Below are 26,317 nucleotides of genomic sequence, written 5' to 3'. Positions count from 1 at the left end.
GGGGTAGATCACCCATCCGTAGGTCACTGTCTAGGGAATTCCTAGGGTATTCCTCAAGGACACATGGTTGATCATTGGTGGTCGTACCTTGACATTCTAATATGAAACCCTTTATTTTTTTAGGTACGGGGAGGTACTTCACGACTCCAACCCTCACGTCAAGCTTTAGTTTAGCCTACTAGTTTCCAGGGTGTTACACTTTGTGAGGGCTTTGTATCCAAGGTATGATAGCTTATTCATCCATGAATTTTTCCCCTAGAGGTTTCCCAATTTGATAAAGAATTCCCCAATTCAAGTTAGTGTTTCTTTAATGTTGTGGGTTATGATGTACGTTGATCCAATTGAGTGGATATTGATTGTTTATGATTGAATTAGTAGTGAATAATGTTATTATGATGAAATTACATGTTTTCCATGCCTAACCCTAGCCTAATTGATGAAATTGAAGTAATGTGGGTTTATATCTTAAGATGGGAAATTGAGGATTTAGGGATAATCTTCTAGGGTTGATGATATGTGTAGTAATTACTTGAGAGTAAAAAGCATGTAGACATTAATTGAATTAGATTAAATAATTTACGAGTCATGAGTCAAGTAAGGCTTACTAACTAGCCTATGGGGTGTATGCTTGGCCCCTAGTGGATATTGACAATGAGATGGAGGCTCACACCTAGTTGTGTCTGAGCTTCTAAATAAAAAAGGGGAACTCTCACATAGTAGAGTTCGAGTTTTCCCAAAGTAGGTCTCATTAGATGGAAGCCTTCACGTAGAGAAGTTTGGATTTCTAATAGCAATCTCCGTAACCAATGAACTAAGACATGCTTCAATAAGTATCTCATAGTGTTCAAGATAATTATGAATTAAGACATACCTGAAGAAGTATCCTGTAGTGTTCAAAAATAATAATGAATTAAGACTTGCTTAAAGAAGTATCTCGTTGTGTTCAAAGTAAAGAGGAACTAAGATGTACTTTAAGAAGTATATCATAGTGTCCCAAGGTTTAAAATAGGGACTAGTCCCTAACCAAGAAGTGTAATTATAATGAAACAAGGATACTTCAAGGAAGTATTTTATGCATGAGAATTGCTTATATGATGTATGTTTATCGTGGATTGTTGTCATAGTTGCCTTCTATGATATGTCTGACTAAAGGTGAAGATTCTCTTGTCTATGAGAATATAAGCCGAGGGTGAGATCAAAAGATGATAAGTATGTATGATGGCGTAAAGTGGTACTTAGTATGGGTGATATTATGGGGTCTTATCCATGTATTGCACAAGTATGACTTGAAGCTACTTAGGAAGTCTTTCACTTATATGATGATGATTTAGATGCATTGATCATGCCTATGGCCATGTTATTATTTGTTATGCTTATGGATTATGCCTTATGTTGACTAATGCCTATATTATGTCTATGTTGGAGATTATGCTTATTATTATGTTGTTATGGTCTTATGATGTTATGTCAGCTATCATATTTAGTACAGTCTGTATTAACGCATACTCTTGCCTACATTCTTATCCAATATAGGGTCCGACGATGTTAAGTTCCATCCTCTTTGGCTAGGTTCTAAGTAGAAGTAAGGAGTTAATGATTTGATGAGTCCTCATAGCATCGAGAATTTGCCCACATTTCCTTTATGTCTTTCTTTTATGTTTAGAACCATTGTATGGGTTGTGTCCCAAGATATATTCAAGTTGTATTAGATGGTTTGAGACAAGTGTAATAGACTTCCGCTATGCTTTTATAAAGAATTCGATTGTATGGGAAAATGTTTTAAAATCTCCTCTCATTTCTAGTATATTATGTTATGATATGCGAAGGGGCTTGTATGTGACCCTTCGGGTTGAATATGCCTTGTTACATCTAGGGGAACCCTTGGGTCCTGACAAACTTTGTAACTAGAGCACAAGGTTTAGAATAGTTCTAGGATGTCTCAAATCACGTCTAGTGAAGTCTTGTTCATAAGTGTGAAGTGTGCCACATTTATGAATGAGAAGCTATTGGATGCTTAGGAAACTTCACTTTTTCACTTCTCTAAGTCGTGCCATAGAGTTTAACTCTATTAGGTCTTTCTCCTAATCCGTGTCCTATGGTTTTCAGTATATGACTACTACAAGGACTAATGCTAGAAGGAATAAGGAAGGCAATGTGGAGCACGAGGTTCCTCTCCAAGCTCCTCCTCAAGCTCCAATTGATCCTTTAGTTGAGAATGTTACTCATACGGAGTTTAGGGCGGCCTTTTAAGTTTTGGCTCAAGCTGTGACAACTCAAGTAAATAGAGATGTGATTGCTCGGGTGAATCCTAATGTGAATTCGATGACTTCAAGAGTTATGGATTTTTCAAGGATGAACACGCCGAAGTTTTATGGCTCCAAAGTGGAAGAAGACCCTAAAGGGTTTATAGATGAGATAAGGTAGTTGCTATCATGGGGTGACTTTGGTAGAAAAAGTGGAGCTAGCCACTTACCAATTGAAATATGTTGCTCAAATGTGGTATGAACAATGGAAAAATGAGAGACCAATAGGAGCGGGTCCCATAGAGTAGGAAGTGTTTAAATCGACATTTCTTGAAAGATTCTTTCCCAGAGAGTTGAGGGAAGCTGAGGTGGAAGAGTTCATTAACCTTAAGCAAAGTAGCATGACTGTTAAGGAGTATTCCCTAAAATTTACCCAATGGTCCAAGTATGCTCCAAATATGGTGGGGGATTCGAGAGATAAGATGAGTAGGTTTTTGACGAGCGTGTCTGACATGGTAGAAAAAAATGTCGTACGACAATGCTTCATCATGACATACATATCTCACGTCTCATGGTGTACACCCAATAAATAAGGAATCGAAACTTAAAGTGAAGAATAGGGAGGTTAAAAGAGCTAGGACCGGTGATGGAACTTTTCTAATACAAGTTGTAATGGACAATGCCGACCTAGGTTTAAACAAAAGGTATTCGGGTCAAGATTCCCCCCAATGTCCGTAAGTGTAACCAAGAGAAAGATGGTGGATCTCCATTTCCTAAGTCTAGTTGCCCCAAGTGTGGAAGGAATCACGATGGCAGGTGCATAGCTCACATGGAGGGTTGTTATGGTTGTGCAAAAAGTGGTCACAAAATGAGAGATTGCCCTAGTGCTTAAGGCTAAGGGAAGAGAGGATAAGCAAGTACTTCTAGTGGGTCGGATGGGAATGTTCCAAAGAAGAATAAGTTGTATGCTCTCCAAGCTAGAGGTGAACAAGAGTGTCCCCCGTATGTGACTACCGGTAAGTCTTTTATGCTTTATTATATTCCGATATTTTTGGTCTTTTGTGACATGATTTGTAAACTTTGAAGTTGTCTTTAGTATGAATGGGTTTCATTGTTGATTTATGTAATTGGTGGTAGAACCCTACTTGGTCATTTTGAGTTTTTGGTTAGGTTGAAAGATTTGATGAATAGGGGTTTAGATAATGCCTAGATGGGGTAATTGAGTAGACTCCTATGAGGGGTAGTAGTATAGTTCACTATGGTTTAGAATCATATCGTGTGATGGATGTGAATGCCTAGTGATATTTAGATCCGACCTTTTCAAAAAACGGTGCTTAGAAAGTCTGTTTAGGCTTGCTTCCAAAGGGGAGATAAATAACAAGGTCGTTGAGTGTTCTCAATTATCATAGTTTAGTCTATGTGTGAAGTCATGTGTGTTTTAGATGTTTCCATGATTTCCTTATGTTGTGCATGTTCATGAAACTTGTGTTTTGAAAGAAAATGAATTTGAATGATAGATTTCCACATGTTGTAGTGCATTGAGTAGAGTTGCCTATAGAACTTCAAGAGAAGAATAGATGAACATGCCTTAGTTTGGAGTTGATAGATTCATCCATAAATGAATGCTTTGAAAGTAAAATTGCATATGAGCTCCATGAGAGTGTGTTGAGCATAATTTATCCCGAAGATGGTAATTCCTCCTTTAACATGAGTAGATGTAGAATTTCATGCATTTTGGGTTGTTAGATGTAGTTCCTACTTTTTTGTGTTGCATTGAGTATGTTTAGCTTGCAGTTGAAGTTTCTTCTTTGGTTATAGATGAGTCCTCAAATTGGACTCATTTAGGGCTATATTTTGATAGAATTAGTGTCCTCAACTGCATATTTTATGTCAATATCTGATGAAAACCCTTAAGTATCAGGTATTTGGACTTTGAGGGAAACCGTGGACACTAGTTAGAAAAAAAGGAACAAAGGCAGCTGAAAGAACGAAGAAATGAAGATCTGAGAATCGCCGAACCCATTCGGCGAATCGCCAAAAGATCTTATCCTCGCATTTTATTCCAGTGAGTTGAGCCTTGAAAGAAAGGATAAATTGGCTGTGAAAAGGAGCAGTCGACGTGTCGCCGAGTAGTTCCGCAGAGTAGTACTATGTTGCCCAATGATCCAAAACACGACGATGCTGAAGATAGAGCAAGATGCAATGAAACCTGCCAAAGGGCGGATCGCCGAGTTGATCAGCAATCTCGACTAACGACACCGAATGATCCGCTGCAACACAAATTTTGAAAACGATAAATATTCGTTGAGAGTTGTAGCTTAATATCATATTTTAATATATAATTTTTAACAGGATTATTGAGTTTGTAATTGCAAATACGATTTCACCTTTGTCTTTTCGACTTGCTCGAGAAAGTGGTCGTAAAACTAAGACTACTAAATTGATGGCTGGTGGAGTGGGTCGACATGAGGTTCAGCTCGAGAGAGTAAACCCTAGTCCTTCTCTCACACACTCACTCGAGAACTGAGTGGGCTAAAGCGGAGGTTATTCTTCATGCGGCAAGTGGGTGTCTGAGAGGAACACATTTGATTCAAGGTAAGTTGTTCGAGAGAGAATTTACCCCCACTATAGTCTAGCCTAGTCACAAATACTCAACGAATTTACTATCAAAATCGTGTACCCAATAGTCTAGCCTAACCCATATTCCTATAACATCCCAAGAATCTCGTCTCCTTGATTAGTACTTTTTGTACTTTTGTTTGTTTTTGCTTACTTGTCACTAACTCCCATTGATAATTGACGCTTGCGTCACCCCTCAAATTTAGCATGTTTATATTCGATAATGTTTTAGCTATGACTAACTAAGACTTAATTTTATTTTTCTATTCTCAAGCCCACTCCCTTGGGACTCGACCCTAACCCTTGGTTGGGTACTTACTATTGTACGATCGTAGACACTTGCATTGGAAGTTGTGTCTTGATAATGCAAAAATCAAAATGGAGTCGCTGCCGGGGAGTGGTGTTATTTGAGAATTCTTAGATTAGTAGAATTTTGTTGTTCTAAGTTGTAGTTTACTCACTTAATCTTTAGTTTTGTATTTTGTGTGAATATTTCAAAAACCATGAGTGTTAATAGTAGCAACGGTAGCCAGGTGGGCCACCAAGATGATATCAGAAATCTCAAAGATATCCACGAGCCCAATATCAATGGTCCCCATCTCATGGGAGGTATTGGAGGTATCCGATTACCTCTAGCCGAGGGAAATGTAGTGTTCCACAAAACAAGGACTATGTTGCAACTATTGCAACTAAAGGGACTTTTCAGCAGGTTGGATCACGAGGATCCTCATGAGCATCTTCGAAACTTCATGGATGTGTGCAGACCGTTCTTTTCAAAAACATATCTCAGGAGTCAGTCCGATTAAGATTATTCCCTTTCTCGTTGAGGGAAGGCATGTAAATGGCTAGCCGAGTTGCCGCGTGAATCCATCACTTCCTAGAAGGAATTGGTAGCTGCATTTGAAGTGCAATTTTCCCTCCCTCGAAGATTAGACCCTTTGGATAACATTCAGAGCTTTAAGTGTCTGGAAGGAGAGGCTCTATACGAAACGTGGTTACGGTTCAAACAGTTGGTGCTTCAATGCCCAACCCATGGTTTGCTTAATAGTGTGCTGCTTCAGTACTTTTACCAGAGTTTGGACTCGGTAACCAAAGGGGCCGCTGACCAACTTTCGCCTATAGTCTTAATGCAGTAGCCATATGTAGTAGCAACCCAACTTTTAGATGGCATGACAACCATCAACAGAGCGTGGTACACTCGCTAGGATCAAGTCTCTTCTCTCACCTTCAAACTATCTAAAGAGCAGATTGAAAAAGATCATGAGAGAGACCAAAACATGGCCAAGATCATGACACAACTTGACATTTTATCCAAAAATGTCATGAGGGGTGGTGCCCGTGTGTCAATGTCGTAGGGGTCGGCTGTGTAAATTCTGAGGAGATGAAGTTTGAAGCCTTGTATAACAAGGAGGTAAATTTTCTAGCCAAACAAGGCAGTGGCTATAGTTCAAACTACCCAAGGCAGGGTGGTAACCAAGGTTGGGCAAGAGACAAAGGCTGGAAGGATCGAGATCGTGAATGGAGGGACCATAATCCGACTTGGAAGGATGGGGAGAAGGATAGATATGTGCCTCCTCATGAACGCCAAAAGCCTAAGGACTCGAAAGGTGGTAGGTCTGAGGATATTCTCTCATGTATTCTCAACAAATTTGAAGGGTCAGACAAAATGTTAAAAGGCAGAAAGATATGTCCACCCTTAGCCAGACCATCACCTCCCATTCAGTTTCGATCAAGCAGTTAGAGACCCAAATATGTCATATCTCGTCTCACCTCAATCTGAGACAACAAGGGGGTTTGCCTAGTAACACTATGGTCAACCCTAAAAATGAGGTTTGAAGGTGGACTTGCGTCGATCTGCGACGTTAAACTAAGGCTGTTTGGAGGCAACCCAAAACCCTGTAGGGAAGAAGTTTGAAAGCATTGTAAAGTAAGAGATTGGCGAGGGAAATGTCGGTTGGCGATCGCCAAAGTATTAGGCGACCCGACTCACATCGCCATTTGATCCAACCCATCTTGGGTTGGGGTCTGTAAAACTCGGTGGTCCCAAAGAAATGATTGGCGAGTCACCGATTAGCTCGTGACCCCGATTCGTATCGTCTTTGGGATCACCACATTAACTGGGGGATTTGTAAAGCTTGGCTAGGAAGTGATTGCTCGGCATGACGTGGAATGGTTCGGCGCTCATGACTAATGTCCGCGAGTGGCAAGAACTGGACTGTTTTGCAAGCCGAAGTTTAAAAGTTTCAATTTCCTATGCTCTCCCTCATTTTCAAACTTGGCAAACTTGCACCTAGTTTCATTCTCAATATCTCTACATATCTATTGTGTTTGGTTATTAAATTGTGCTTGATCTGATTGTTTGCCGTCTAGCATCTTAATAGCATCTTCATCAGCATCCAAGTTTGGTTTCTGAGCCCTACTTCCCTTTATCAAAAGTGTTGCTCAAATGCTATGACTTTACTTTGATGATGTGTGCTGGTCCTCTCTGTAGATTAAAATTTTTGTTTACTTGCTTTGATTCAATAATATTGACCGTACTGAGTTAAATAGTTGATTCCTTAAAATTGTGCCCTGTAGTGGATGAGAAATCGTGGATAATGCATAAGTGTCGCTGGGTTTGAGCCTCATTTGGCTATTGCATGTTTTGATTTTGCTTTCTGGGGTTGCGGGGTTGAATTCGGGAAGTTGGGTCGAAAGTAGACACGTTGGGTCATTTGGCGGAGTCGGTCCGAGCTCGTCGAACCACTCGGCCGTTCGTCTAAATCCCCATCTCCCTTTAATTTAATGCTAAATAAGATGTGAATTCTGTAACTTTTGGCGAGAAGCATGATGTCGCCAAACACATTTGATGCCCTTGCCGAAAGTGTCTTGTTCGCCCTTTGTGTGCACCCTTTATTCTCTGTGCACTGCACTTGGCACACCGCCTAAGTAGTTGAACTCTTTGCCAACTGGTTTGGTGAAGTGATTCTACAATTGAACGGCCTTGCTTTTGTCTGAATACTTTCTAACTTTTTCTCAAAGCTTTGAAGAAATGGCTCGATCGAAAGTAGCTGGAAGAGATATGCCACTCCGACAAATAAGAGCAAAAAATTATAACAAAAATACAAAGGCAATAGATCCTCCCAAAACGGATAATAAGGGCAAAAAGCCAGTACAGTCAAGAGAACAAATCCCCGAGACCCCACTATTTCCTCGTGGAGATATGGATTCCTCACAACTATTCACTCCTTTCTGGCGGCCCATGACTTGGACAATCTCAGTAAGTCAGTTGCCGCTGAATCTTCTGAAGAGGCTTTGGGGACCATTATCAAATTCCAGGATGACACATCGAGCACTGATGTCCAGATAGATGGAGCGACTGATTAGCCAGGATCTCCTCTTTACCTCCCTCTCTGTCTTACTTTATTTTGACTTTTGGATTTTGTGTTAGTTACATTTGAGGAAAAATTGTTTTTATTTATGGTAGGGTGAGGCCCACCTTTGTGTGCTATTCGTGAATTATGTTTTGTTTATGTATTTTGGATGTAAGCTATAATTGTGTTAAATACTGCTTTCTGTGGATATTTGAGCTTTGTGGCTCCTTTTATTTTAAATTGGAGCTCGCTTCGATGAAAAGTGGGTCCACACCCAGTATCATTTTGAACCAGATTCCACAATTGCCATCTAAAGCCTCGGGAAGTGAACAAAGGGTCGTTCTAGACCAAAATCGATCTTCCGAAGCTAACCTAGCTGTCAGAATTTTCATCTGAGCACGTCTTCCAAAAAGGTTGACCAAAGTCAACTTTTCAAGTCATTACAATATCCACTACTAAACGAACTTTCGTCCGCGAAAGTAAGAGTCAAGAAGTACCTGAATGCTCAAATAAGCCGGGGGACTGTACCCGCATCTCATGCTCGGTCTCCCAGGTAGCCTCTTCAACTGGACGATGTCTCCAACGGACCTTAACAATAGGAATGGCTCTCGAGTGCAATCTCCTCACATCTCTGGCAAGAATGGCAACTGGCTCCTCTACAAATGTCAAACGATCATCCAACTCGACTGCATCATACTGGAGCACATGAGACTCATCAGGAACATACCGCCGCAACATCGAGACATGAAAAACCGGGTGAATAGCTGAAAAGGCCGGGGGCAAAGCTAACTCATATGCGACCTCCCCAACTGTCCTCAATATCTCAAAAGAACCTATATACCTGGGGCTAAGCTTGCCCTGCCTCCCAAAACTCGATCTCGAAGTGCCACTAAGTCCTCATCCTCAAACTGACGGCTGCAAATCCGATCCAGCAGAGGTGACTGAGCATCCACATAAGCTAGTACACACCGGGAATCAGAGATATCAAGTCGTACCATCCGGTTAGCTAAGGACTGGATGTCTAAAGCTAATGGTCGCTCTGTAATAGAAAGAAAAGCTAGACTACCCATACTCACTGCCTTCCGACTCAAGGCGTCCGCTACTACATTTGCCTTGCCCGGATGGTAGAGAATAGAGAGGTCATAGTCCTTCAGGAGCTCAATCCAACGACGCTGTCTCGAATTAAGATCTCTCTGGCTCATGATGTACTGAAGGCTCCTGTGATCGGTATAGATCTCACATCGAACTCCATACAAGTAGTGCCTCCAAATCTTAAGTGCGAAAACTACCGCCGCCAACTCTAAGTCATGGGTGGGGTAGTTGCGCTCATGAATCTTAAGCTGCCTCGACGCATAAGCAATAACCCGGCCCTGCTGCATCAGTACACAACCCAAACCAATGCCGGATGCGTCACAATAAACCAGTAAACCCCTCGCCCTCAACTGGAAGAGTCAATATAGGAGCGGTGGTCAATAACTCCTTGAGCCTCAAAAGCTCGCCTCACACTCCTCTGACCAAACAAAGGAACATCCTGGCGAGTCAACCGAGTCAAAGGCGCTGCTATAGTAGAAAATCCCTCAACAAAACGCCTATAGTAGCCTGCCAATCCGACGAAGCTACGAATCTCAGTCACAGAGGTGGGCCTGTGCCAATCACGAATAGCCTCAATCTTCGCGGATCAACCCTAATACCCTCCTTGGACACCACGTGCCCCAAGAAGGCTACAGACTCAAGCCAAAACTCGCACTTTGAGAACTTGGCATAAAGCCGCTGATCTCTCAAAGTCTGGAGCACTATCCTCAAATGTTGCTCATGCTCACTCCGGCTCCGCGAGTATACCAGTATGTCATCAATGAAGACAATGACAAATAAATCAAGGTATGGCCTGAACACACGTGTCATCAAGTCCATGAAGGCGGCAGGGGCATTAGTCAACCCAAACGACATCACCAAGAACTCATAATGGCCATAACGAGTCCTAAATGCGGTCTTAGGGACGTCCGCTGCCCTAATCCTCAACTGGTGGTAGCCGGATCTTAAATCAATCTTAGAAAATACCACGGCACCCTGAAGCTGATCAAACAAATCATCAATACGAGGCATGGGGTAACGGTTCTTCACCGTCACCTTGTTCAGCTGCCTGTAGTCAATACACAATCGCATAGTACCGTCCTTCTTCTTCACGAAGAGGACTGGGGCACCCCAAGGCGATACACTAGGTCGAATGAATCCCTTACCCAAGAGATCCTGAAGCTGAACACTGAGCTCCTTGAGCTCTGCAGGAGCCATCCGATATGGCGGAATAGAAATAGGCGAGTACCTGGCTCAAGCTCAATCGGAAAATCAACATCACGCTCTGGGGGTAGGCCAGGTAGATCAGTAGGAAACACATCTATGAAGTCACGAACAACAGGAACTGACTCAACCGGAGGAACCTCCCTACTCACATCACGTACATAGGCCAAATATGATAAGCATCCGCTAGCCACTAGCCTCCTAGCACGAATAAAAGAGATAACCCCAACTGGTGTGCTACCACGAGATCCCTGCCACACCACCGGAGGAATACCGGGAATGGCTAAGGTAACAGTCTTAGAAAAGCAATCTAAAACAGCGCGATAAGGGGATAACCAATCCATGCCCAGAATCACATCAAAATCAACCATGTCAAGCAATATAAGGTCAGCCCGGGTGTCACGCCCCTGGATAGTAACTAAGCAAGATCGAAATACCTGATCCACTACTAAAGACTCACCCACGGGGGTCGACACACGCAACGGCGCTACCAGAGGCTCAGACATCATACTCAATCGAGAGGCATAGTAAACAGAAACATACGAAAAAGTAGAGCCTGGATCAAATAAAGCCAAGGCGGGCTGCTGGCATAATAACACTGTACCTGTGATCACATCGTCCGAGGTCTCAGCATCTGCTCTAGCTGGAGCTGCATAAAAGTGGGCCTGGACTCCCCTACCCTGTGCATCGGCTCTGCCCCCTAATCTGCCTCCTCGGGGACCACCCCGTATACCCTGGTGACCACCCCTACGGTCCTGTCCCTGGCCTCTGCCTCTAGCTGGAGGTGCTGGCGTATGCCTAACTGCCTGTGGAGCGGGTAAGGCTAACCTGCGATGGGGACACTCGCGGGCCCAATGATCTAACTCCCCACACTCATAACACCCCTGGGACTGTCGACTGAGAGCTGGAGGTCGGCTACCCCGACCAGAAGAACCCATCTGTGAACTATCTCGGCCCGACTAGGACCGGCACTAAAACCGATATGGCGGTGCTGATCACCCTCCGACGCCTGGAGAGAAGCCTGGAAGGGGCTACTAGACTGACCCTGACTGAAACCTCTGCTGAGATCTATCATAGGACTCTCGGGGTCTGAAACGGCGCCTATCATGGCTATCCTCTGTCTAGCTCTCTTGCCGATGCCCCCTTGGGCCTCGCGACGGAGCTGCTCGATAGTGCGGGCATGGTCCACTACATCCAGAAATGAGCGGCCCGCTGAGACTAAAGACTGAGTCTCAATCCGCAACTGTAGTGTCAAACCCCGAACAAAACAACGAACCCTCTCCTCCTCAGTAGGTAATATGATGGCGGCATGCCTGGAGAGCTCGTGGAATCGGACCTCATACTCTGATACTGTCATGGAGCCCTGCTCTAACCGAGCAAACTGATCTCTGAGCTGATCTCTGATGCTCCTGGGAATAAATCGGGCCAAGAAGGCCTCTGAAAACTCAGTCCATGTGACCAGTGGAGACCCAGCTGGCCTGGTCTCTAAGTATGTACGCCACCACTGCCTGGCGGGACCGTCTAACTGGTAAGCGGTGAAGTCTGCTCCTCTCGACTCCACTAAACCCAAAGTCTGTAGCCGCTCGCGGCAAGTAACTAGAAACTCGTGGGCATCCCCCCCACTGCCCCAGAAAACCTCAGCGGTGATAGTCGAAGGAACACCCCGAGCATCTTCTGCTCCCGTAGTGGCATGAAGCCCTCCAAATCGTCAGGCTGAACAACCGGTGCCGCTAGCTGCTGAACAACCGGTACCGCTGGTGTAGGCTGACCCTGCGGTACTGGAACGGCTGGAGCTGGGGCCTGCTGCATACCCCCAATGGCAGCTAGTATCTGTACGAGCATCGCCTGTATATCTGGAGCTGCCACAGGCTCAGGCGGTGGCTGGGCTAGTCCCGGGCCCATCGGTGCTGCTGTGCTGGAACTGCTGGTAGCTCTATCACCGGCTCCGGAGTTTGCTCTCGGTCCTGGGCTGGTGCTGTAGCTCTGGCACGACCTCGAGGTCGGCCTCTACCCCTAGATGGGGCCCTACCACGCGTGCGAGCCATCCCTATAAAAGAGTGGTACAAGTAAGATTTCAGAAACCGATAAGACACACAATGCACGACAGTGATACAAAAGCGACACGTTCCTAAAGACATCCTGTAGCCTCCCGAAGATAAGTAACGGACGTCTCCGTACCGATCTGCAGGACTCTACTAGACGTTAGCTCTGTAAAAGTGAGACCGATGAATTGGGGCTCTGATACCAATTTGTCACGACCCGATTTATCTAGTCATGATGGCACCTACTATAACCCACCAACAGGTAAGCCAACCCGTAACCCGGAACAACAAGTAATGGGTCTGAGGGTAGAAATTAAACAAGAGTAGGCAAATAACAATATAAACAGGCGGAAGCAAACCAAAAACATATATACAAATAAAGATCCCTCCCTAGAACCTGGAAGTCACTAGTACAGAGCTACTACAAAATGAGTACAAGTCCTAAAACCGGACAACAGAGACTGGACTGTCTCGAAAGGAAAAGACAAGTCTATATATATAGATGGAGACTGAAATAGTACAAAACGCCGTGTGCTCACCCCCGTCTCCGGATAAGTCTACTCCAAGCTCGATCAACCTGGCTACTAGTGCTCGGACCTGCATCACGAAATAGATGCAGAGAGTAGCATGAGTACCAAAACAACAGGTACCCAGTAGGCATCATCGGCCGACTGAGCAAGATAAGCAAAAGTAAACTGAAATGCAAATAAAGGGTCACATCAAGTGCAAAGAGTAGTAAATGGGGGTATGTACACGAGCGTACAGGCAACAAAGACAAGCAATCTAACTAACTCCGTCGGGCTCCCATAAACCCGACGGGTACGCTCGTGCACAATAAAAGAAACCACCTGCACGGACCCCCATAAGCCCGGCAGATGCACTGGCAGTTGAAGTAAAATAATGGAGCTAGAAGGTCTATCACAATATTACCAATTTCCGGACTTTTAACCGAACCATTCCCAATTATATTCCAAGATCTCATTATGTCCCGGACTTTAATCGGAATCTCTCCAACCTCCAAAACCTCAACCTACAGATGAGAGTAATCAACACTAAACTGAAGCTTTAGTGAGGAATTGGGAATACACCACGTGCAAGCTGGACCACGGACTCGAACCGGGTACTATAGCTAATGAGTCAACCTATATGGGCTGGACCACGGACTCGAACCGGGTGTTGTAGCCAAAGGTCGGGCACGGGTGGGCTGGACCACGGACTCTAACCGGGTACTGTAGCCAAAACCAGATCACAGGTAAGCTGGACCACGGACTCTAACCGGGTACTGTAGCCAAAACCAGATCACAGGTAAGCTGGACCACGGACTCTAACCGGGTACTGTAGCCGATAGAAAAGCGGGCATTATGGATACAAGGTCATAAGCTGAGTTACCGTCTAGCTAAGGCTCAGACTATCAGACTCAAGTCTGCTATATCAGTCTACAAGGAGCTGACCGTCCGAAACGACGTCGAAAAAAGTTCTACTGCCCAACGACATCCGAAACCTTGCAAGTCTATGGCAACACTAGTCTAAGCCTAGACTAAGGCCAAACATACTTCAAATCAATATTATCATATACACCACAAGATATGGATATTCAATAATATCAAGAGACATGCTATCATAATCCAACACTTTCTCGAAATAAGGTCTAAGGCAGGAATTATAGAAATTTAGCATGCTCGACACCCAAACCCCTCCATACTCAAGCAAATCAATAAACAAATGCCTAAACATGCTCAATTTCACGAGAGAAAACCATAGCCTACCTGAAAGCCGACCACGCGTGCTCCAACTCACGGTACCGGATCTTTTCCCCTCTGAACGGTCTCCAAATGCTTCCCCACTAACAAAAGGTTAATCACCTCGTCATTACGAATATATTGACACTAAAATTATATTTTTCGGAGACGGACCCAAAATCGGGTCTAAAACGGGATTATGGGGCCCACAATTAGAATCTCAAAATTGAATCCGTGGAAACGTCCCAAATACCTTACTAAACTAATACCCCAAAATTTTAGCACAAACAGATGCCTAAACCACCGCAAATCAGCCACAACAATTAAAATGGATAGCCCCTTGATCACCAATTTCTGGAAAAACGAGACCCTTTCAACCCAAACAGATTATACCACGACGATTCTTGCGAAAAACTCTTCAAGTTAGCCTCAAGAATGACTCAAAACGGACTTAAGATGATCAAGATCTCACATTTCAAAAATTCAACAACAATTCAATCCGGAAATCACCCTAGCAGTGGCTAAAATTGATTCCTTACCTCAAACGAAGCCTCCCCTCGCATTTTTGAGATCACCGCTAGATTCCCCACGAAAATCTCTTGAAGTTAGCCTTTTGAATCACTTAATTTGGACTCAAAATGAAGGAGAAATCTTAAGTTGAAGTTGAGGGAAAAAAATGGACGAAATTCGTCCTAAATTCTGGAAATTTCCAGATTTCCACTCCGCTGCCACGTGGCGTCACGTGGCTCTGCCACGTCATTGCCGCGTCAAAATTCTACAACTCTTCAAACCTAAATTTCGATGCTTCGGACTGATTCGGAGTCAGAAAAATACAAACCTTATATGGAATCTGATTGGAAATATTTCGGACTCAACGGTGAAGGCGAAATTTCCATTTGGAGCTCGCTTCGATGAAAAGTGGGTCCCACACCCAGTATCATTTTAAACCAGATTCCACAATTGCCATCTAAAGCCTCGGGAAGTGAACAAAGGGTCGTTCTAGACCAAAATCGATCTTCCGAAGCTAACCTAGCTGTCAGAATTTTCATCTGAGCACGTCTTCCAAAAAGGTTGACCAAAGTCAACTTTTCAAGTTATAAAAATCTCCAAAACAGGGAAACGGGCCTAAAATCCAAACGAACGACCAGGCGACCGAACAGTCAGTGCCAGCAAGTCATAAATGACTTGGGGTCGCTACAGGAATGCTCTATACGAGGGAAAGAATTCTTTAATTTAAAAATGACCTGGAGGGTCATTACAGTATATAACTCAAATAGTTGAATTACTTTATACAACAAGTATTATGACAATTGATTTTAGCATTACCAAATCTTTTTTATATGTGCTATTTGATTTCATGCAATGTTTAGTTTGGCATATATACAGAGACGTATGTACATGAAGAGGAGTGGGTTCACATGCACCCATCCTCCCCTTCCTAACCCCTATATAATATTACTATTTTTCTAATTATCTTTTTAAATTTGTTTTGGTGAACCCAAGGTTAAAAAGAATAATCTAGTATATTGATAAGTATGTACAAATAGGGGTGCATAACTTATAGATTTGTGGTTCAAATTTTTCTATCCACATTAATATTTTTAATTTTTAATTAATATAACAAAATGTGCCACTTTTCATAGATCTTTTTAATAATTTATAAATAAAAAGAGGTTCAAATACCCATATATTTAGGTTGCATTAGCTATGTCTAGACCTTAAGCTAGAAGTGTCAATAAAGTCAAATTATATTTTTTACTTTCTTTTTCTCCTTTCCTTCTTTAGACATTTTTCTTATTTATTTTTTTAAACTTTTTCTTTTGACTTTTCAAAGCCCTAAACTAAAAGGTAAAAAAGAGTAAAGACATCATATTGTTCTTATTTTGGCTTCATTCCACTTTGTTGTTCATGGTGAAGTAGAAGTGAGATTTGAGAACAAGTAACAACGTATGCTATCTAAAAATAAATAAATTATTTATTAATGTACTTCATTTGTTTTATATGTTTTTCTTGATTTATGAAGTGGTGCCATTATTTGATTGCTTGAATAATTAAATTTATAAGAATTTCTTGATTTCTAAATAGTTATCTAATAATTGTGATTCTTTTACTAGTAAACTTGTTATTTGTGCTAACATTTTTTAAAAATTATTTTGTTTTGATAAGATTGAATAGAAGTGTGAATATTTAATTTTGTAGGTAAAATAATTCTTACATTCAAATCATCAAATAACAATAGATAAGTTTCTCATCAAGTTACCAAAGCCAAAAGATGGCCAACCAAGTTCTAGCTCTAATCAACCATTTGTGAGTTCACAAGTTGCTCTGGAAGTTCAAAGACATATAAATTCTTTTCCACTTTCAAATACGGATAATATGCTTGATTTTAAATCTCTTGAAGCAGATCCCAAAGATCGAATGCCTATTTCATCTTATGGTCCTAATATTCGAGATACGGTAAGGAGGTATTACATTCAAAAAAAGCCATGTCAACCTGTTGATCATATCTTCCCTAAAACTAAGTTTGGAGATAAAATGCGTCAATTTTGACCAACTTGGTATAAGAGAAGATCTCAATGGTTGGAATATAGCATTAAAGCAGACACAACATTTTGTTTGTGTTGTTATTTGTTCAAGAATGAACTTGAAAGTCGTGGAAATGTCGGAGATTCATTTACAAGAGCTGATTTTAGGTGTTGGAACAAAGCTTTAGAAAGATTCAAAAAACATGTTGGTAAGGTAAATAGTATCCATCATAAATGTTTCAATAGGATGCAAGATTTGATAAACCAACGACAATCGATCCAATCTTCTTTTGACAAGCAAAGTGAAAAGGCAAGAAGTGATTATCGGATGCGTTTAAATGCCTCAATTGATGTAGAAAGATTTCTCTTGACATCATGATTTCCATTTCGTGGACATGATGAAAGTGAAAGTTCCGAATATAAGGGTGATTTTCTTGAACTTTTGAAATGGTATGGGGATAGAAGTTTTGATGTGGGAAGAGTAATATTAGGTAATGCTCCACAAAGTGATATGATGATTTATCCGACAATTCAAAAAGATATTGTGGAGGCTTGTGCTAAAGAAACAACTAAGGCTATCATTGAAGACTTGGACGGTGATTAGTTTGGAATATTAGTTGATGAATCAAAGGATGTTTCTCATAAGGAGCAAATGGCTCTAATTTTGAGATACGTCAACAAAAGTGGAATGGTGATAGAGATAGAGCGATTCTTGGATATTGTCCACGTAAATGATACATCTTCTCAATCATTAAAAAAAGGCAATTTATTCTTTGCTTTTGGTTCACTCATTATGTACATCCAAAATACGTGGTCAAGGTTATGATGGGCTAGTAATATGCAAGGGGGAATAAATGGTCTCAAGTCTTTGATTTTACAAGATACGTCATCTGCATATTCTATTCACTGTTTTGCTCACCAATTGCAATTGGCACTTGTAGGTCTTTCCAAAAAGAGTTCGACTAATATTTTGAATACTATTGGAACTTCATTTAAATGCAGAGATTCACTTAGATAACATCAAGAAGATAAGTTGGAAGAGTTGCTTAAATTTGGAGAAGTTCATACAGGACAAGGTTTGAATCAAGAACGTGGCCTCCAACGACCGGGTGATACTCGTTGGGGGTCTCATTTTAAAACCTTGGACAATTTCCTGATTCTTGTTTCTTCAATTGTTAATGTGCTTAAGGATATGAAACGTGATTGTCCATATCATCTTGATAGATTTGTGGAAGAAAATCTTTTGAGCAAGATTCATGAATTTGAATTTGTCTTTATGTTGCACTTGATGTTTAAGGTGTTGCTATTGACGAATGAGTTGAATAAAGTTTTACAAAAGAAAGATCAAGATATCGTTAATGCTATGGGATTGCTTGACCTTTCAAAGAAATGATTGCAAATGATGAGAGAGGATGAATGAGACTCTATGATGGATGAGGTTAGCTTATTTTGTGGTAAACATGGTATTTCAATTCCCAAAATGAATGAAGGCTACTCTAATGGGAAGTCAAAGCGTAAGAGGTCCAATATTTCATATTTGCATCACTTTCGTGTGGAAGTATTTTATGCCGTCATTGATTTGGCACTTCAAGAACTCAATAATCGTTTTGATGTGGTGACTAGTGACTTGCTCCTCGGTATGGCTAGTTTGAGTCCGATTGATTCATTTACTAATTTTCACAAGGATAGGATAATGAAACTGGCCGAGTACTATTCAAGTGAGTTTGGTGATAAAGAGCTTCGGGAACTCAATTTTCAACTCGATGATTTTATTGTCTATGCTCAAAAGTGTGATAGCAAGTTTCTCAACTTGAAGGGAATCAAGGATCTTGCAAGAGTGATGATAGAGACAAAACTAGATCAAACTTGGTCACTTGTGTATCTACTTGTGCATCTAACTTTGATTATTCTTGTTGCTACTGCAAGCGTGGAAAGAACATTCTCATCAATGAAGTACATAAAGAATGATTTGCATAATAGGATGGATGAAGATCGTTTGAATGGTTGTTTAGTTTGCTATATAGAGCATAGTATATTTAAAAATGTAAGTAATTATGCCATTATTGATCGTTTTTAAAATATGAAAACTCGTCGAGGACAGTTGTAAGTGAATGATGTTTTTTGCTAATATATTACTATATAAAGACTGCTACTACCTACTTGCTCGTCAACTTGTTCTCACCGTAAAATTTATATAATTGAATTAATTGTCTATTTTGAAGATAATGGTGCCCCCATGTTCTTGAGATCCTGGATACGCCTCTGTATATATACCATTACATTTACCAAGTTTTGTGTAGTTTTTAGTTCAAGTAAACCAATTTTTTTACATTAACAGAGTGTGTTTTTTCTGCTATCATTCAAACCATGATTTTAACCTAAACTAATTTCTTTCCAATTTATTGTTTTGTGTTGGTATATAAAGTAAACATATGATTTCTACACACAACCATTATTACGTGCCTATATGTTTACCAATTGCGTGACTATTTTACCATATATTGGTTCCAGATCAAACCAATATATTAACACACCTTTATTCATTATTTCTATATTTTTACCAATATCTGGGCATATTTTACAATTGTTAATCAATGTTTTACATTAACATAGTTTATAATTTCTGGTAACCAAGTTTTTCACATTAAGTAGTTTCACTAAAATTATTTCTATTTTAGGCTAGAATTATATACACCCATATCGTTATGAATATTCATTGGTGGTGATGGACCAATCACGAAATACTTGAGTTTCAAATGATAAATGGTCGTGTCCACACCCAATTGTGAAAAATAGTAGTAATCAAACCTTCGTATTTGGTGTTTGCATCATACATCACTCCTTCAATTTCGTAATCCACGTAATTACCTGTAGAAAATTTTAAATTATTAATAAATTTTAAAAAAATTGCAAAATGAATTTTATACACTCATCAATTTAAACAGTTTGGTAGTTACATTGGTATTCGATGGTATATAAGACAGTTATCGATATACTTTAGTAATTGCCCAAAATGTGCACCAATGTTTTCACCAAATTTCTCACCTCAATTTTCACCATCAATTACACCAAATAATTTATTGCACCAATAAATACAACAACTCATACATCAATAATTTATTAAGTATTTTGAAATTATGGTATTATATATTAGACCAATAAATACATCAACTCATACATCATAGTATTATTTTGGTGTCATTTACTAGAAACAAATATACCAGCATAAATACCACATCACATACCTAAACCAATTTGTGGTAATTCACACAATCAGTTAAATCATACAATGTATTACACCAATCGACGTACCAATAATAATCTAACATTTAACCCAAAAATACACCAACACATTTATTAGAGTATTAATTTACCATCAATTTATAGAAACAAATATACCAGATTAAGTACCAGATCACATATGACCAATTTTCAAATTATTATCTACACCAATTCAGATAAATAAAATACACCAAAAAATTAACCGATTTTTTTTTTGAAAGTTATATTTTATATACCAAATAATACAACTAAATACACAAAAATATGTACCTAAAATTTAACTTGAAGTTGGTATGTGTACACCTTATCACATACCAAAAGAAACTATTGATAAAATCTGTTAACATTCAGCATGCAACATACTAATTAAACCACTTAATTAATGATTTTATATTAACTTGGTGCTTTAATCAATTTAACCTAATTTTTTTTAAAAAAAAAAACTTATTCGGCTCATCAGATTACAACCAAAATCATATGATGTTGTTGTATTACACCAAAATCGTTAATATAAAACAACGAATAAATACCAAAAAGAATTAAAACGCAGATTATGTGAAAATCCTATTAATATTCTACAAATAATTGCTAAATCTTAATATATATTTAATAATTATACCTTTACCATTACACCAGAACATTAACCAAAATCTTAAGAATGTATATTCCACCAAATTCGACAAAACCAAAGGAATTACTACAAAAAAGATTACCTGATGAGTCCCAACGCCCGCTGTGATGAATTAGAATTGTAAAATTATTGGTCTGCATATTTGATCGTCGATCTTAGTTTGGAACATAAGTTTTATTTTTGTAGGAAACCTTTCTTTATGGGATATGATATATAACAAATTGGAGTAAATCAGGGAAGGTAAAATAATTGGAGAAATTTAAGGAATATCGACAATTGTGGCTGACTTGGTAAACATTTTTTTTTTATTTTAATAAGAATTCCAGTTTTGAAAAAAGAAATATTGCTATTCAATTGAAAAAAAAGTATTGCTATATTCGTGTAATTAAAGTTATTAAGTTGTATACTTAAGTTTTTTGCCCTTGTAGAATTTATCATTTGAGTTTAGTGTTTAAGTTACAGTTTGACCAAATTTCTTATTTAGATTTTCTAAATGTAAATTTTTTAAAGTTTTCACAAATAGTCTCCTATATTACTAATAGTTAATTTGTGCCCCTACGATTTGTTCTTCAAAAATATATCATACGTAAATTAAGTTTAATAGAATATTGATATGTTTAGGTTATTGCATGAGATTATTATCAATGAGTTATCTTACACCCAACAAAGATGTAGTTCATATACTTGTAAATGATTTTCAATTTATTCGATCAAGCATGATTCATCCAAGGAAAAATAACAACATCGTGTTATCACATATATAGGGGCGGTGTAATAATATGAAAAATTATTGGTCAAAAGTTAATACAAGAAAAGATGAAAGATAGAAATAATTAATGTAATAAATATGAGAATCATAATATTATAATTAAAGAATGTTAAAGAGTGTGAATAACGTTTGCAATAATTAGTAATAACTAAGAGAATTTATAATGTTATAACTAAAGGATTAACGTGCAACAGATGTATTTCCAATAAATTTTATACATACATAAATAAATATGACTTTTAATTAATGTTACTATTTTTTCATATAGTTATTAGATTTTAATTTAGTGTAGGGACAAAATGAAAATGTTTATTCCATATTACTGAATACAAAATTTATTTTGTAATTGATAAATTTTTAAATGATTCATATATGTTCACATATTTTCACTCTTGAGAAGTTTAATAATTTTGGAAAAAGATGTTCAGAAGCATATATTTACATCACAAGAAAAATTGTTAAGAAAAACAAATGAATTTAGACTACATTATGCTAACTTCATTTATTGGAACATTACATACTAATGTATTTATTAAGCAAAAAAATAAATTATTATATCATCAAAATTATTTTCCTCAAGTACTCGAGGTTATGGAATGTACCCTCTTAGGATAGAACGATTTAATTCATCAGAATAGTGGTACCTCATATTCCACTAACTTTCGAACTCACTCAACGACAATAAATCGCACGAAATTTTTTAAAATGCAAGAAGAAGAGTAGGAGATTAAAAAAAATTGTGGTTGAAAAATGAGAGGAAGCCCCTCTATTTATAGTCAACAAAGCATAATATGAACAAGTGTTTTTTGTGTCTTACTTGAAATGTCATGACCTTTCCGAGAAGTCACAACCCTTTGGAAAAGTCACAACATATTGAAAAAGTCACAACTCACCGAAAAATAACAACCCTTTGAAAAAAGTCGCAACTTATCGGAAAAGTCATAACTCATCGAAAAAGTGACCTTTCCGAGAAGTCACAACCCTTTGAAAAAGTCACAACTTATCGAAAAATCACAACCCTTTGAAAAAAGTCACAACTTATCGGAAAAGTCACAACCTAAGTTAGGGATATTATAGTAATTTTAACATTCAAGTTAGGAGTTCATGCTTTTAAGGAAATATATATATATATATATATATATATATATATATATATATACACTAGATGGTTCTTGCCCATGCTAAGCACGAGCCCAACAATTTTAAATTCTAATACAATTTTATTGTGTTTGATACCTAGGAAATATGTTCAAGACCTAACATAGAAATAAACACTTTTAAATAACCATAATTTCAAAAACACAATATGCATTATGTAGTAACAAATCATATTTCTTAACTTCCACAATAAAATAAAAGAATCTAAGTCAAATACGAAACAAGCGATGTGTAATATCATTTTTCTTGCAAGGTACAACAATTAAAACAAGACATTCACAATTTAGTATCCGCATTTAAGGCTTATCGAACATATAATAAGGAGGCAATCAAATATCATTGCATAGATATTAAAAGTGCACTTCAAAATATCTACTTGTAAAGCACATTTTATTGCTATTCTTTAAGTACTGATCATTTATTTTATGCTACATAATCAAGAATTAATACATCATCAAGTAAATAATACTACTACAAAAATGACTTTTGTTACCATCTCAATCAAAATTCAAGAAATATTGGAGCAAATAATGAAGAGGGCGTGGTTGTACTCCACAAGATGTATGATTAACTTTTGGAGCAGTAGAACTCTCCAAACAGACCTTGAACAACCACTTCCATCTTCCCTTGCTCAAGCTCATCACAGAAGACCTTATTTTCTTCCTCATTTTCAAAATGATTGGAAAATACCATGTATTGACCTTTTTCTCTCAAAGATTGAAGTGAAGGCAATAAAATATTAATACGACAATAACAAACTTCACAACATCAACTCCAATAAAAATACAAATAAGTCGGACCTTCAACTTTATATTTTTTGCCTAATCAGGTAATGTGAAATGATAGCAGTAAAATAAACATGTGCATACCAACACTTATTTTCAATTTTAAAACAACACACATGTACATTATAAACGTCTTTATTCCAGCCATATGCAACTTCAAATTACTCCACTCATGCTAGATAATCAATCCTCTTGCGAAGAAAATTACATATTGTGCATGCAGATTATTACCTGGTACCAAATACCAAATGGTACAACTTCAGTTAAATGGTGTTTTCAAGTAAAATGCATTACAAGTTCAGAAAAGCTTCAACAATAGCCATCACCACGGCGCTGCTGCCACCTCCAATGTCCACCAATGACGTCAAACCTTCAAAGATACCTACAAAACAATAAGACATCAACAAATTTGAGATCAATCTCGAATCACCAACCATTGCATAATTGAAAGCACCATTGAACTCTAGCTTTGCGTCAGTACCTTTTTTGGTGAATATTATATATATCCTATGTCCTCTCAAAACCAATCCGTTGTGATTTTCCTTGAAATAGACAGTAAGAATATTTTGCTCCTCCTAAGCAATAAAAAATAAGACCAAACATGATCTAATTGAATCTCTTCGTTAAGAATATATGAAATCTCTCTTTCAAATGAGGACATATCAAATACACAAGAATAGAGAGAGAGCGCTATTGTTTACAACCAACAAGTGTTAATAATCTTAAATTATAAGCAAACTGAATACTTGAAACATGTAATATGACCTGAACATAAAATGAATGTAAACACACATATTATATACTTGTCACTAATGAATACTTCCACTGCCTTTTCCATTACTGCTCCCGGAACTCCAGTCATAGTCCTCCAGCTTTTCGTGCAATTTAAGTCAAATTCATGGATGAGTATTTTACATTAGGAGCTTTAAATCTCAATGATCCAAACCTATATCGTTATGGCCAGAATTAAATATACCAAGTACAAAGAAAACACCAAAAATCTATTTATATTTAAAAAGTAAATAAATTAAGTTGTAAGCAAATATAGATATCAAGTGAGCTTAGAGCAATAAGCAAATATAAATGCATACACAAAGAAAAATAGTTTTTCACTCAAACTAAAAATTTAAATTTAGCGAATATGCTTAGTGGGAAAACGTCTACTGATAAACTATTCAAGAACATTCACCAAAGGAGAGAGCCTATCACTCTTAAAAGAAGTACTAAACTTTCATTCAAATCTGGAGTACAAGACACTTTTTAGAAGGAAAAAACTAAAAGAAAATTGAAACGCTAGAATAGAGGCATACAATTCAACTTTAACAATTCTCATGATTATGCTTCCTCACCAACTGTGATAGAGTTTTCTTCACTACAATATGAGAAAGATAAGAATCAGAACAAAATGAACAAAATTTGCAACAACAATGTTTCAAAAAGACCAAAATTATGTAGTATTTTTCTATATGATTGTAACACCCCAGATAACTAGTAGGCTAAATTAGAGCTTAGCATGAGGGTTAGAGTCGTAAATGTAACTCCCCGTACATAAAATGGAGGTTTTTGTGTTAGAACGTCAAGGTACCCAACCCTCAAGGACCAACTAGGGGACCTTGAGGAAGACCCCTAGAAAAGTGCCCAAAACAGTGACCACGAGGCCACCCACGCCCCATGGAGGGAGCCACGCCTCGTAGGTGGGCAGCTTGGGTGAGCTCCTCTAAAATCCTGCCTAAGGTAGCAACCACGACTGGACCCCCGCCCCGTGGATGGGTCCACGCCACGTGGTTGGCTCAGTAGGTCAAGCCCCTCATTTCAGCCCCTCTGAACCCAAACCACGGATGACTAGCATAGACCGTGGTCCCACCCACGGCCCGTCAGTGTGGTTGGGACAAAGGGAGGCAGTAAGTCAGTTAAGTTGGGGATTAAGGGAACTTTTCGGTATTAATTAAGTATTAAGTGACGTCATTTTACCCTAGTTTAGACCACTTATATAAGACTTTAGACCCTTAATTTAGTGATTCCAAATCATTATTTCTAAATCCCCAAAAGAAACCCAAATCCCTCTCAATTATTCTCTCTCTAGAAAGTGAAGAAGAAGAAGAGGATCAAGCTAGGTCAAGTGAAGACTCCATTGTTTCAAGCTTGCTAGGCTTTGTAATCAAGGTTATGATGTCCTATTCACTCATGGACTCCTTTCATCCATGAATCCCCCATGTTCCCCCAAATGTGTAGATAAACCCCAATTCTAGTTAGGGTTTCTTCCTATATTGTGGGTGTTGTTGTATGTTGATCCAATTGAGTAGACAATAGTTTTTTTTATCACTGTGTATGATTGTTTATGATGTAATTACACGTTTTAAGTATGATTATACATGTATTCTTGATTAACTTAAGATTCTAGGGTGAAATTGATATAGTTTTGTTTTATGCCATGAAAGGGAAATTGAAGGATTAGATGTGAATTACTTGAGAGTAGAACACCTAGATATGAATTACTTAAAAGTAAAGCTTGTAGACATGAATTGATGAGATTAGGGCTTATATGATGAGTCATGATGAGTGGTGTTGAGATTGAGTTTATATGATGATATATGATTAGAATTGCTTAGGAATGAAGCATGTTGCTAGATTGTCTTGAGAATTAGGCATATATGATGACCATGCGAAGTATTTCTTGAGAGTAAAACTTGTAGTATGAATGATGATTTCTAAGGGGCCTTGAGGGTAAAAGCTATGATGTTGAATTATTATTGCTAACGCTTTGATCGTGAAGCTTATATGATGATGGTAGACTATTAGATAGAATTGTTGTGGAAGGACCTTACCCACCTAATCTACCTCATGAATGTTTGAATGCAAGAAGTGATAGAATTGCA

The 26,317-nt window shown here is 38.7% G+C and overlaps 1 protein-coding gene across 1 annotated transcript; it reads left to right on the top strand.

Moving 5' to 3' along the window:
* The first annotated feature begins 18,245 nt into the window (after window positions 1-18,245).
* Window positions 18,246-18,893, top strand: LOC125812029 (uncharacterized). Its single transcript, XM_049491534.1, has one exon. It carries the CDS (start codon window positions 18,246-18,248, stop codon window positions 18,891-18,893), a length of 648 nt encoding a protein of 215 aa, XP_049347491.1.
* Window positions 18,894-26,317: the final 7,424 nt, after the last annotated feature.

The sequence above is a fragment of the Solanum verrucosum genome, unplaced genomic scaffold (assembly GCF_900185275.1).
Source record: "Solanum verrucosum unplaced genomic scaffold, falcon-dt-bn FXZP01000592.1, whole genome shotgun sequence".
Lineage (NCBI taxonomy): Eukaryota > Viridiplantae > Streptophyta > Magnoliopsida > Solanales > Solanaceae > Solanum > Solanum verrucosum.
Note: the sequence above shows the minus strand (reverse complement) of the source record. Positions and strands in the feature narration are given on the sequence as shown.